Source organism: Bombus pascuorum, chromosome 4 (genome assembly GCF_905332965.1).
Source record: "Bombus pascuorum chromosome 4, iyBomPasc1.1, whole genome shotgun sequence".
NCBI classification, from domain to species: Eukaryota; Metazoa; Arthropoda; class Insecta; order Hymenoptera; family Apidae; genus Bombus; species Bombus pascuorum.
Genome location: NC_083491.1, coordinates 7,945,526 through 7,959,969, shown reverse-complemented (window position 1 = coordinate 7,959,969; position 14,444 = coordinate 7,945,526). Strand labels below are relative to the sequence as shown.

At 38.2% G+C, this 14,444-nt stretch overlaps 2 protein-coding genes across 3 annotated transcripts in view; one reads left to right on the top strand and one right to left on the bottom strand.

Moving 5' to 3' along the window:
* The first annotated feature begins 3,863 nt into the window (after positions 1–3,863).
* Positions 3,864–14,444, top strand: part of LOC132906569 (RING finger protein 17) — a 309,846-nt gene continuing 299,265 nt past the window's right edge. The window contains exons 1-6 of one of the 2 annotated variants that reach the window (XM_060958861.1): positions 3,864–4,299; positions 4,933–5,245; positions 5,638–5,907; positions 5,988–6,070; positions 6,201–6,404; positions 6,486–6,566. In XM_060958861.1, coding sequence (XP_060814844.1) covers positions 5,128–5,245; positions 5,638–5,907; positions 5,988–6,070; positions 6,201–6,404; positions 6,486–6,566 — 756 coding nt within the window. In that variant the 5' untranslated portion in view covers positions 3,864–4,299; positions 4,933–5,127. The remainder of the gene's footprint in view (positions 4,300–4,932; positions 5,246–5,637; positions 5,908–5,987; positions 6,071–6,200; positions 6,405–6,485; positions 6,567–14,444) is intronic. The other variant, XM_060958862.1, reaches the window with a different exon arrangement.
* LOC132906577 (uncharacterized) overlaps positions 6,680–14,444 on the bottom strand; it is a 67,988-nt gene continuing 60,223 nt past the window's right edge. The window contains exons 2-3 of the mRNA XM_060958881.1: positions 8,184–9,697; positions 6,680–7,766 (exon numbers count right to left, since the gene is read on the bottom strand). Of these exons, the coding sequence (XP_060814864.1) occupies positions 7,398–7,766; positions 8,184–9,697 (1,883 nt within the window). The 3' untranslated portion in view covers positions 6,680–7,397. The remainder of the gene's footprint in view (positions 7,767–8,183; positions 9,698–14,444) is intronic.

Sequence of the window (14,444 nt, the reverse complement as noted above, 5' to 3'; positions counted from 1 at the left end):
TTCGAACGAAGAGCCGAATAACAGGGCGGCTTGATAAAAATTCCTTTTACAGTCAGGAAAACGAGGATAACCGAGCGTCGAGTCGTCTTGAATTAGACGAATATCATCGCTAGTACAATTCTGTTTCTTATGAACAGTATGTATAATGAATCGATCTGGTGGTAAAACGAAGAATAGGCTGTTAGAATGTCCGAAGTATATCGTGTAATGTTGTACCACGTTCTTCGTCAGTTCAACAGGATGGAGAAATCTTATAATAGAAATACGTAGCCAGAATAATAAAAGCGGGCAGTTTATCATTATTTGGAAGCAAATTCCTGTTCCACGAGACCAGACGGTTTGATAAACACGTATTCTCGCGTCCAGACGATACATCGCCCACTTCGGTTTCTGAAACCATCTTCAGCCAACTATATTTTGTTTAAAGGAAACGCCTATCATCCTAGCTGGGTGCTCCGGTCTTAGTATAGAATATACTTGTTGCAAAGGAGGACAAGAGGAGCGGTGATCGTGCAAAACCGTTCATCGCGCGGCGAATTTCACTCGGAAGCATTCCGTCGGCTCTTTCTCCGAGAAATCTCCGGTCCTATGACGGAAAATGAAATCCGATATTGTAATTCCACGCGCTTGTGTAACGCGACCTGCCATTGGAAACGTCGAGAACGACATGTGCGTCGCCCTTTTTCAAACCCGACGCTGCTGCACTTCGTGAAATGAATTTAAAGCGTGGGCGGCACGGTGACGCGAACGTGAACGCCGCGATATTAAAACACAAAACGGCTGAATGTCAGACTGAAATTCACTAGAAACCACTGGCTACGCTTTATACGAGCTGCAGACACCTAATAATAACGTGACGCGACGCGGCCACGTGTGCTCGTTTAAATTCGACGTGTGAACGCCAAATATGAAATTAGCTATATCCCAAGTTATCTCTCCGCCGAGTTCGAACGTCGCGTCGCGTCAGAGGTACTCGACAGGATTAGCTCGAAACCTTTCGACGACGTAACCTCGCCTGAAATTTTCCATAACGTCCGAAAACCGTTCAACGTGTCGTCGCTCTTTCCTTCTTGCCATTTTAGTTTCTTTCGTCGTCGAACCATACGCCGTTCGCTTCTTCGTTCGTTTGCTCGCCAACCCGACTTATCTGCTTCTTCGTTCGTTATTCCGTGAATAAATAATTGAACGAACATGCGCGTGCAAAAGCACGATGAAAATTTCAATCGATGGCTTTTCGTCCGCTCACTACTTTAAAATTATTCATTGATCTCTTTTTCGTAGTCCGGTCTATCCCACTATTTCACACTCCCTTGTTCCGCTTCTCTTAATTTCTCTCTCTTTCTCCGTCTCTGTTTCTCCCTGTAGGAGCGGCTACGAGTCCTGCGACAAGGAATTCACCGCTCGCACAGCATCCATATTAGTCTATTCGAAAATCCCGCTCCACCTTGCATTTATGCCACGCTGATGAGCGTTACAGGACACGTTTCGCAATTGTAAAACGTACGTCGACGTATCTGTTTCTTTCAACAGCGATATAGCTGGAGAGAAACGGGGAATGGCCTATGAATATCTGCCACTTCGACTAGCGTTTAATCTAGGTCAACGGAATTGAATGTAGGATCGAGTTGAGATACTGTGACTATACAGTGTCAAGACGAAATACATTCGGAGCAGTACTGAAATTTGATGGAATACATTCGAAATAAATAACGACAACGTTTACGTCCGGGATTGTATTTCGTAAGAATTTTCATGTTTAATTATACCATACTGAAATGGAGTGTAAACGCACGCAAAGTGCTAGAGTAAATTTCATCCTGTTTCTAATGTTTCTTACCTACGAAAATCCCTCTTCCGAAGCACAATATATCGCTGCTTTGTTGACTACAAGTAATTCCCAGAAGCTGTGTCACGCTCAAAAGAAACATCTAACGTCCTACTCCGCATTCCTTTTTGCCTTTCAGATAAAATAAACGAGAATAGATGAATGGGACATTGTCTATTATGCTGAACACTACATAGTTTATTTGTAATGAGATTTCTTACTCGTATGTTTGAACTTTACACGCAATAAGCAATTTCGACATCCTAACAGCGTTTCATAAACAATTTAGTTGTTTTTACGCTACTGATATAAATCTAACGACTAATGCTCACGTAGCCAGTTCTTTAACATTCATAATGACGCATTGAACTTGACCCGTACACAATTACGGTACGCTTCTCTAGCGAACTGTTCGTTCTAACGCGAGTAAACAGCTTCCAGAAAACTCTCTTTTACTCAACGCTACTACTTTATTCGTGCAAGTGTGCGAGGCAGAGACAGGCTCGAATAATTCGTTCGTACAAGCCTGAGGTTCCGTATCTTCGCTACGCGGCTACTTACGTTCTTCTTCTTTATCTAACTAACAAGTTAAGCGTGGCAATGGTACACGCATTTGACCTACGTGTATGTATACGCGGATGTACGGGAAGGCAATGTAAATAAATGATTTCAAGTAACGCCAGACCACGCAACCGCTGCTAAATCATCCCGCGGATCAATCATACCTTTGTCGCGTATTACAACGGTGAATCTGGGAATGGGAAACGTCGAACATCAGCCAGGAAGTAATAGACGAGTGATAGAGTTGAGCACGGGGAATTTTTATGGGTAAATCGATGTTGCACGCGGAAAGGGCAAGACTGTATGAGAGGGAAACGTCAGGCGACTGGTAGAGGGGCAAAGAGAAAGAGCGAGAAGGACAGCAAGAGGAAAATAGCAGGGAGAGAGAGAAGGCTCGAATGGTCGAGGAGAAGGGAGTAGCTGCGAAGGAGCGAGCGAGAGAGGAAAAGAGAGAGAGAAAGGTGAAATGTGTATACACGTACGATAGAGCGACAAAGAAGGTGAGAGGCAAAGGGCGCTAGAAATCTGGAGCGGGGATAGATCCAGGGGCTTTTGCGCTGTGCACGCGACCTTGAATGCCAGCCAGCCTAGACCTTGCCACAGCTCTTTCGCTCGGCTTGCCTAGTCCAGAGACCGCTCCGCCTCTACATACATACTGTTGTTTCGAGCGCCGCGCCGGCCTAAATCCGATATCTCGCTTCCTCTTTCTTCTTGCCTCACCTATCCTATGACTTGCGGCGGGTTCAGGCCGCGCGATCGCGCCGATTACGTAAAGATAAAAACTCGAATAATCGCTGGCTGGATCTCTGGTAATTTTACTTAGAGTCATATTGGTCGGTGCAATTATTTCTGAAATGCAACAATGTTGCATTTTGTAGGGGAACTTGGACCTAGAATCACATATTGCTATGACTGAGCACTATCGCATACTATGACTGTACAAAATTGAATCTGTACTTATGTTTCTTGTCACTGCGCTTGAAAATACGATATGAATATTTATGTAAATATATAATTTTCTATAATTAACATATTCGTATGCTTCTTAATGTATATAATGTTCTTCTCATATAATGTTTATTTTCAATTCTATGTTGAAAATTTTAAAGGAATAATTTAGAACGATTAAACTGGAAATCAACGAGGAAGAAATTCTACAGAATATCGCATATTTACCGTGCAAACATCGAAGGATACCAGGTCGTAGCTTAACTTTCTATTTATACTCTTCTAATGATGAACTTGTACATTTTTTTCTAAACAAAACTGATTTATCTGACCTTTATCGTAAATATACAAGCATAGCAAACCTACGACTGAAAAGCAACAAAACAGATAGTATTTCTCAGATACGAATTTAGAAACATTCTTACTTACATCAGGCATTTTTATGACATTATGCTCTTTCTATTTGTAAAAGGCAGACGAAGATATCGTTTCGCCTTATGATACTTCACTGTAGGTTTGTGTCTACTGATCACGGAGCATTTAAGTTGAGATTTATATTTCAAATCATACAAGAATAATACGCATCTGAAGTATAGCGTTCAAGGTTTACGATTCTGTTGCTCGCTGAAGCGTTCGCGCTAGATGGGATCATAACGGATCTTTGGACGCGACCGCGCCTAGAATCCAATGGGTCCAACACAACTCCGCGGTTTATCCACCTGACTTTTTATGTTTTTGCCAAATTGTGCACTTCTTAAGATTGCAGCGGCATCTGCCTTGAGAATCGCGAGGCGTTCGTAATCACGTGACTACAATTGCACCGGTTTTCTACTCAGATGTTACCGATCACATGATCTATTGAAGTTCGTGCCAAATTACACCGATTCTTCATTTTCAATGGGTAGTGAGCTTAAATTGATTTTGAGGAATTATGAAATTCCTTATCCTAAGTTTCTAAGTACTAGGTAATTTTATTATCTTTGTATTTTATGTCTCTTCTGAAGAATTGTAAATTATGAAGTAAGAAAAACAAAGTATCCTTACGAACGATATAACACTTTTAATAAATATAGTAATATACGTTATATTGTTATATATATGTGTGCATCATTGCGAGTAACTTTGTAAATAATATATTTGTATTATGAAACAGTATGACATATAGTACGATAATATGAAAGAAAAAAAATGTAAGCAATATTGTGTGTACATAAAATTCCACGAATGTAAGTAAATTCAAATATGGCTGAAGTTATCACATGTGGTTTGCTATATATAATAAAGCTTTTATAACTTATTCTATTATATTTAACATTTTACCAAACGATAATATAATATAAAAAAATGATTTTAAGTTCTAGCGTTCTTTATTTTAATACAAAATCAAAATATTATAAATTAAGGTACTATTTATCAAAAAATGTTTGGAAACTTTTGTTGTTTATAGATGTCATATCTAGCACCGATGTAGAATCGTAGTACATAACGTGCGTAGTACATAAATTTGTAATTGTGCTAAATCTAATATAATATTCAATCAAAGTACACATTTTTACTACGTTTCGTTTGTCGGAATTAATTTGAATTTGCTTTATTAGTTTTGCAAGAGATATTTTACTTTATTATTTAAAAGGTGTACTGCGCGGGTACTCAAAATCTTGTGCCGCCACTGGGACAGAATTCAAATGTGTGCCGCTATGAGTTTCGCGTGTCGTATCGTGGCGTGTAACTAAACAGGCTCGTTGATTCGATTAGTGAGTGTTTGAAATTGGTGATCGTACGAGTTATTCATTATGAATAAAATGATGAAGTTCAGAAAAAATTTCAAGCATATTCAAAATTACAATTTTCCACCTACAAAACTTCGAAATGTGTTTTGCACACAATGTAAACACCAATTTTTTTTTGAAGGTAATCATTCACGTTCCCGAGTCATGTGCTTGCCGGCGTTTTTTTCTTTCGATTATATACATGTTGTATATATTAAATCTAAGCGAAATACTTATTTTTAACCTTTTCTAATGTGATTTCAACAATCGTATTGTAAAGATCTTTTGATTCAGTTCTATAAATATATTTTAGTTTATGACATTTTATAACAAGAAAAAATAGGAAATTTACACAAGAAGCATTGTTAGTATGCCTGCTACTTTCTTTTGTAATTCTAATATAAATGATATCCTAGAGGTTAGAATAATATATAAATTAAGGTTGATAGCATTGTTTAGATTTGTGTTACCCATGTCCATTTGTAAAGTATAATTAGAAAAAATACTAAGAAAGCTATATCTTGTTTGTTTCAGCATTTGTTCCTATGCGTGGTACAATACCTGTGTTATTAGACTGTGGACATATAATATGTGATAAATGCGCTAAATCATTTATTAATCAATCTTGCCCTATATGCAATACAATCTCAGAGTGTGACAATAATAATATATTTCAGTTACCTCTAAACATATATGCTTTGGGATTAATGGTCATGACACATAATCGACCAATTAATACAGATGAGCAAGATATTTCTTTTTCTAAACCTTCTACTTTTAAATCAAAGCAACAGAGCATACAAGGTCTGTATCATATTAAAGAAGGAGAAATTATATTTTTTAAACGATGCTTTAAGTTACAGTGAAGTATCCTTTACTTTCAGGTTTATGTTCTGAATGTGGAATTCAAGCAACACTAAAGTGCCAACAATGTAACGTTCTCTTTTGTCATATTTGTTATTCCAAGGTATATTGCTTATTGCGACTGCTTTTCATTACATTATTATTTGTTTGTTTTTGGGGATATATCATTGATTGCATTTTTTTATAAATAATAAGAATATGAATGTCATAGTTTTGTGTTTATGTTGTATTAGATTCATGGGAAAGCGCTACAAAATCATTCAAAGGTCATGCTAACGGAGGAAAATAATGAAAATTCCTTTATTTTAAAAAATACTTGCTCAGAACAGTGTCTTGAACGGATAGGATATTACTGTGAAAATTGTGATATAGCTGGATGTTCACATTGTATGATACAATTACATAAAAAACATAATTATTTGCCTTTAAGCCAACAGGTTTGTATTATAGCCGATGTAAACAATTTATTAGCGTAACACTGAAAAGAAATAATATAGTTTTATTCGTGTGTTTATTAGAACAGTAAACTGATGACTGAATTCTACAACGTGTTTGACCGTGTGAACGAGAGTCTCAAGAGAGTTCAGCAGGTGCAAAAGGTAAGTTTAAATTCATTTTTTATTTTTCTTATAGAAAAGTTATTAGATCTTAGAAGAGATTAGTAGGAATTATAGTGCATGTATAGTAAAAAAAAATATTTATGTTAAATGGTAAATAAATAATTTTATTATGTACTTGCAACAAAATATTAAGTACAAATATTAATCATTATCGTAGAATCAATTTGTTGCAATATAATTAATTGTACAAACTGTTCTCTGAAGTAGCAAAAATTTTTAAATTAATTTATCGTCATACTTGTTTATAATTGAGTATAATATGTTGCATATATAATATATACCTAACATATAAAAGACCGTTATTTGTCTGTGAAATGCATGTATAAATGCAAACGTTTTTTTATAAAGTAATAAAGAATATATGTTGTTATAAATAATTACATAATACAAATATGACTAGAGGGAAGAGAAATACTTATTGACATTATCGGTTGTTCCATACGTGTCCAGTTCCTGCATTTCCAGTTGCTTTAAGTGCTTGAATAATTAGATTCTGCATATTAGTTAAATATTTCATTACAATAATAATGTAGTAATTTGATTTCTTCAATCTAGAGATCTTATACCAAAATTTTCTTATAAAATAAACTATATATATAAGAATAAATCACACACAAGCCTATAATAAAAATATTGCACATTTTTGAGTTTCACAAAATTTCTCCACATCCAATGATGTGTAAGAGACACAACCTACAATCGTTCACTGCTATTTCTAACAAATAATGGCAACAAGGTATATACGTTAAATACGTACTAGAGTTGAATCAGCAAAATTACAATAATTTAACTAGGACCTAGACGTATCGATTATTCATTTTCTTTCTGTTGTGTTTGTTGTTTATCCTTGAGCTTTTCTTTTTGCTTCTCTTTCTCTTTCTCTTTCTCTTTCCCCTCCTGCTGTTTCTTCAGCTTTTTCTCCTTCAGTTTTGCCTCCATCTCTTTAAATTTGAGTTCTAAATACCGATCTACTTCCGGACCGGTGAAGTCCTCCGGGAACTTTGGCATTATCGGCAGAATGTACTTGTAGAGTCGTTCGTTTAACACGTATAATTGAGTTGTCGTTTCGCATTTCACGTTGAACCACCAGTCGCACGTCAACGCCACTTGACTGAATATAGTACCGTTCGGGCATAAAAACGATGATTTACCACCATTAAGATCGCAGTAATGCCATACCTGCGAGAACAACATTATTATCATTGTTAGAAATCGCAAAGCAACTGGGAAATTTCTGTATACAAGGTGAACAAGAATAGGTGGTACAAGTATTACGCAAAGACAAATTTTTTCAATCATCGTTTTTCAATATTTGTATACGACAATAGGAGCGAGAGTTCCAATAATTCCTTAATTAACACAATTAGATTTATGAACGAAATTATTAACATTACTTATTACTTGATAACCTTTATGACATTATCCAGTCATTAGTCATGAGAATTTATTTTTTTCATAGATCTTTCAAATTTTTATATATAATCCTATGTTTAATTGTTCCACTCATTCTTGCTTAGTTTGTAATATAAGTCGTCATGAAATCAATTTTATTATTAGAAATTTAATATTAGAAAGTACAAAAAATAAAGACATTACCTGGCATCCAGTCTCCGGATCGCCAAAGAATCCTTTGTAACGCTGCTCCTTACAATTGAAATTCGTACGAGGTATACTAGAATAGGCCGGATAGTCGACATTAGCCTTTCCTCTGGTAGCACCATATTTTAGCGACGTCTTTGGGACAACTTCCGTGGTAACAGGTGGCAAGGGATATCGTTCCTGTTGCAATACATCGTCACTCAAATCCTCCGTGATAGCGTAGGAATGATCAGTCGGATCTTCGTTGGTTTGCGGTCTGACCGTCGGAACGAACGGTTCTTTCTGTTTCGTTGGAATTTCTTGCACAATAGGAACATAATATTCCACCACGTTGTTGTTGGTCAAGCTGTTCGTGTTGTAATTCAACTGAGGTGGCGGTTTAAGTTTCGTTTCATCCTCGTACGATGTTATTTTGTAACGTTCAGGATCATCGGTCAGATATAGCGGATTTGGTGTAGCTTGAAATCGCGTCTCTGTTATTACCTTTGGCCTCGTTTGCGGTCTTACCCTGAAATTCGTTGGTTTCTCCGGTATCCTGGGTGGTAGAGGTGCCACCACTGGTGTTAAAGGAGACGCTTGGATCTGTGGGAATTCTTCCTTTTTCGTGCTGTGAAGGATATTCAATATCTCTACAAGTGTCTTTAGACTATTGTCTATGTTATCCTTGTTCAATGTTTCTGGTAAACGTTCACTTAGTTGAAAACTTTCCATTATTTGTTGCAGGTTTACGTTAGGATTTCGTGATAGGGCGAGCATAGGAGTTTGTTTACTCGCTGGTAGAGATTCCAACACGTTGGGATACACGTTAGGTAGTGGAATTTGTCGGTGATCTTGGAAATCCTTCGCAGGATAATTAACAGCAATACTTGGTCTAACATTATAATCAAGCACGTACTCATCTCGTAGATTACTGTAAATAGGTTTAATGGGTTGTTTTCTAGGCAAGTGATCTCTGCCATTTGTCGTGTAAGGTCGTAATGGTCTCACGTTTGTATAGTATCTGTTCTCCTTACGGATAGTTTGGCTGGATACCGTAGTTATCTCGGGATACGCTACCTTTTGATCCCGATACAGTTGATATGGTATCGGGTACTCGTCATAATTGACCTTCGAACTGTGTCTCACGGGTGTGAAATAGTCGCTGTCTGCTCCTACGTTTCGCGGATCGTATTGTATCGATGGAATGAATTTCTTGTCTTGATTCTGTACATTCGTGCGATAATTGTTCGTTCTTCGTGGCACGGTATTCACTCTGACGAACGATTGCGGGCTCTTTCTCACTCCTACCAGGCCACTTTGTATCTCTTTTCCAGGAGTGCCTTGTGACACCGGGTTTTGTCCGTTTACGTAGTTGTTCGCTACGTAGAACGTCATGTAGGGTATCAGTCTCCTGTACCTTTCTTTGAATTCCTCCAGCGTGATCTCTGGCAACGATTCGTCATCTTCTTCGTCGACTACGACTTTCGTCGAGTTTGAATCAGAAGATGCTGCGCTAGTCCTGGTGTTTAACACTGTAACAAAAAATTAAGATTAATTCGTACGAGATTTTTTTATGTAGAATAGGTATTAAATAAACATGAATATTCTATAGAGCATAGAGAATGCAAAAATTTTCGACCCAATAAAACTAGCCGGCATGAATAACCAAACGCAAAAAAAGGCTATCCCGTTAACCAAGTAAATAGATCACAAGCTAGGAAACAACTTGCATAAAATACGCTTGAATGGTTTAACACAATTGAAGTACTGAAATGGTTAGAGGGTCGCGCATTTGACAAACCGTACGAGTCCCCCTGAAATTTAAGTGTTTTAGAGTGTTGCGCGAGCGTGTCGATGAGAGAAGGACAATAAGAATAGAAACGATCTGGTAATCGGTGGGTTCTAATTACTACGACGATCCTGGTGCGGTGAAGCAGATAAATAAACCAAATGGAAATCGAGGGCGGAGGGGAAAACAGAAAATTATAGCAACGCGTGAGACACCTTCTTAATCGGTCTTTTAAAAAGCTACCACGTGCATAATTATACCGCAACGCGCCTACTTCTTCTCTCCCGCTCTTCTTAATCTTAATCTTTTCCCTCTTGCCGGGATACGTGCGAAGTAATGCGTACTCTGCACTCCGGCCTGGTGAAATTAAATTAAGGGGAAAATATTCGTAGAGCTGGCCAACGCTTTTGTACGTGCACCGAGATAGCAAGAATAAAGACCGTGTCGGTGTATGTACCTATGTACGAACACGCATGCTGATATATTCGAAGCACTCAGTGCGCGAGCGCGTTTGTTCCCTTGCGTATGTGTATGCAGTCGTGCAGGATATATTCGCTCTGGCACGTTCGAGTGCTGCAACCACTAAAAACATACCAATCCTCCGGCTCTGCTCTCCTCTGGCTTCGACCCTCAACCCTACGCGTGTACGACTACTTTTCCCCGTTATTCGCGTCTTGCTCGATCGTACAGAATGGTTCAATCTTTTGGTGTTGCTGCAGACGTACGTACGCTGCCTGGTTGAATCAAATATCCCTGGGAAATGGAGTCTGTTCGATCGATTCCGTTGCCAATTATTCCCGTGTTTAACAGCTAATTATCTTTTCTTCATTTTGGTGTTCTTTCATGCTTCTTCGTTGCAACGTATTTGAGGCTCTTTTTTTTTTTTTTTTTGTTCGTACGTTTCGAACGGATTTATTAACTTTGATTAATAGGTCTTAGAAACGGAGGGTGGAACTATTTGTGCGGCGATTCTTTGTTCATTCTGAAGAAAGATACAGTTAACTCTAGTTGATAATATTTTGCTTGACTACGCGGACTTTGATCAATATAGCTACTGCACGGCGCAGCTAATTAAGAAGTTCTTTATGTAAAAATAGGAGAAGTTACTTTGTGTTATCGTTATCGCATTGATTTTCATCTTGTTTATTCTTCTTTTAATTAGAAACATTTCTTAACTTTGTGTAAAGAATCGTTCGTTTATGGCGGATTTGAAGATACTTATTTCTGTGCAAATAATTTCAACCAGAGCCATCTAAATTAGGACTCAAACTAAATTGTTGATTTATCTCCGTGCATTTATATTGATTTCTTTGTATGAATAGCTATCTATATATCTACAACTGGAAGAGAATGTGAACAGATTTTCGATGATTCTATTTGATTTCTTTATTGCTTGAAAAGATTTTTATATGGAAAGTCGCGAAATATTCCTATCGGCTGAAATGAAAGCGATGAAAAAATTCATGTTTGCGAAGATAACTGTGGATGAAACTTTCATGTTGTTGGAAAAAGTAAAAATTGAAATTTTGCTGGTTTAATCGACGTACACGATCGGTTAACGCTTAAAGAGTGATATTATAAAGGTGCCCGATTATATTTACCTTCAGTCAGTATTAAAACTTTCATCTTCAATCTATTTGTAATTTTTATACTTTTACAATCGCTATACGTAACACGCGATATCACTCGTACAACGAATACGTGCTAATATTTCAGACAAAATCCTCCAATCCTCCATTCTCTTTCTCTAAACGAACGCCAGGAGACCGTCTTCGCTATGCCTGATCCTGTTCCTCACAGAGATGGTCGTATTCGATACAAAGGGAAATGTGTGTGTGGCCATAAACCCGACGCTTCTCTATACCCTGCATGAATTTTTATAAACCGATTATTTAGTGGCGATGTAACATAGTACGTGGCTAGGTGGTATCGTTTTCGCGTTATAGATAGACAGAGATAGAAGAAGCTCAACGGTATCCGAGCGTGGCACATCAAAGGGACCCAGTCTCTCTGTTGCATTGCACACAGATATACACCGACCCCGACCTGGAAATCCAATTCGATTCTGCATGAAATGAGTCTGGAAACTCTCCGCGTAGCGCGCGCCGCTTTATTAATCCTGTCAGTACGGAACGTGATTGAAAAATCCGCAAAGCGCGTGTGCCGCGAGTAACTCTCTCCGTTTGCCCTCTCTAAAGAGGTGCTCGCCCTGAAAATTTACAAAGCGTCGTCGTCTATGTCTGTATCTGCGTAAGGATGTACACGTTCCTTCGGGATAACCGGACTCTTGACCTCTTCGCACTTTCGTGTTGTATTTTCCCCTCTTTTTCGCGCGAACCCGATTCTGCTCGACAAGTTATGTTTACACTCGTGCTGGCAACATCACAGGCACTTCGTTTCTCGTCGAAGAAAATTTTGGAGAAACGTTTGGAGTACGCTAAACTCGTACTTGAATGATATCGCTAGATAGCTATGTATCTTAGAGAATGGCGATCGGTGCTTTGCCGAGGTAGGTTTAGGATTGTTGATCGGTAAAATTGAGACATACAGGACTGTCAGGCTATAGGAAGGTTGTGAGGATAGAGAAGCTTTAAGTCTTCTTGAAATTTATTTCTTTTGTATACGAACTTGTGATAGTAACAGAGAAATACAAGTTAGGTACATGTTCTTCGTATCACAGTGACGTAGATACTTTTGCACTTGGCTTTAGAGTATGAAACCTTGACGAATAAAACCTAAATCTTAAAATCAATCAATATTCGATTCCTTTGTACCAGAAAACCAATCGTTTCACCAATTTCTAATAAATTTCATTACACACCTCGATAATCTTGTATCGTTCTATCGATTAGTCACAAACATGCAGATTGTCGTTTGTTCAACCTAGAAATTCCGTGCCGAAAATTTACAATGTACAGCCACGTCCGACTCTGCTAATGAACGTTCTCCCTGTTCAATTTTTTATCATTTGATTACCTTGTTCTCGCAAATACCTTTTGTTTTCCCAAGCTTCAGGTATTCTTTTCTTTTTTTCTTTTTAATGCCATTCGTCCACCGTATATTCACACTGAGGCGAGTATTAATTTCGTATGCGATTCACGCACGCGAGTTAATATTTCCGGCAAAGGCGTCGCGATAGTTTTTCACTCGTTAAGGAACTTTCGTTTTCCGCAGGCAGGAAAATGAGAAACGGATTTATTTGGTCGGATGTGCCGAGCGCGTATTGCCTCGCTTTTTGACACGGCCCTTCGTCTCCTAGCCCATACAATAAATAAAACCGGCGGTCGCAGTAATTTTACCGGCTCGCGCGATTGGGAATATCGACGTTGCTCTGTTTTCCATAGGCGATATCAATTGTCCGCAGCAGTTGTTTTCTATTCTGTCGGTCTCGTGTCTCTGAATTACGATTGTAACGATAGGCTTGTATTACGCGAACTGGTGTCGATGGATTTTTGTTTATTTTATGCCGTTGAACCGCGAACAAGACAAAATAGACACCTGGCCGCGGCGGGATTTTTATTATCCAACGAGAGTGCGACCATCCAATGAATTTTTTTCTCGCCCCTTTTCTCACTGCGCTTCCTTCTTTTGTTTCTTTTTTCAATTGTAGATTCTATAATAAATTGCGTTGTATTTCACAGCGAATCTCGACTATTCGATTCTTCGGCGTCCGTCTCGAAACCCGGTGACATTTTATGTTATTGTTTATTCATTTTTATAGGAGGAATTAACAGCGTTCAAGGATTAAAAAGTGTTAAGAACGTCCGTCTGTTGGATTATACGCGTCCTTATCAATTATGGAGATTACACTAATTTGGTCGTAGGTGGGGACGGAAGTAAGAGGCTTTGTAAATTCATAAATCGACCATTAAATTTATTATTGCTGTTGTAGAGGAATACAGCGTTCTAATATCTCGCCTCTGGCAATACAACTTCTATTCCGTTTGGAATTAATTTGTAGCTTGTAGTTTAGAACAATTTACTGATCTTACACTTTCTCACTATCATAAACAGAATTTCTGTAGTCTTTGTTTTTAAAAGCATCGTTTTTGTGACCAGATTAATCTTCGAACTGAAACAACACAGCGTGAGTTTTTTTTTTGCCCACGTTCGTCTCAAATGTCTTTGTTCTTTGTTTATATAAACATTGCCGTTTTGTTGACTACATGGGTACGTGTACACTTCACGTGTCACATTACATTGCTAATGGAATTTCAGAATGTTTTATGTAACATATACGATATGAATAGCAGTCCAGATACTTTCGTGAGTCATTGTATGTTGCAACATTTCGGGTCTCGCCGTAGATTGATCATCGCGTCTGTTTCTCTTTACGTTGCACGGGTTTCTACATTTGTGCAACGTATCGTGGCGAGTGGCCGCGACACGAAAACTCGACGTGTCCGGCAGAATGTCATGCCGATTCATCGGTATCCCGATACGGAATATTAATTGACGGCTATTGGTCTCCCGAATTACGTTATTTCGAA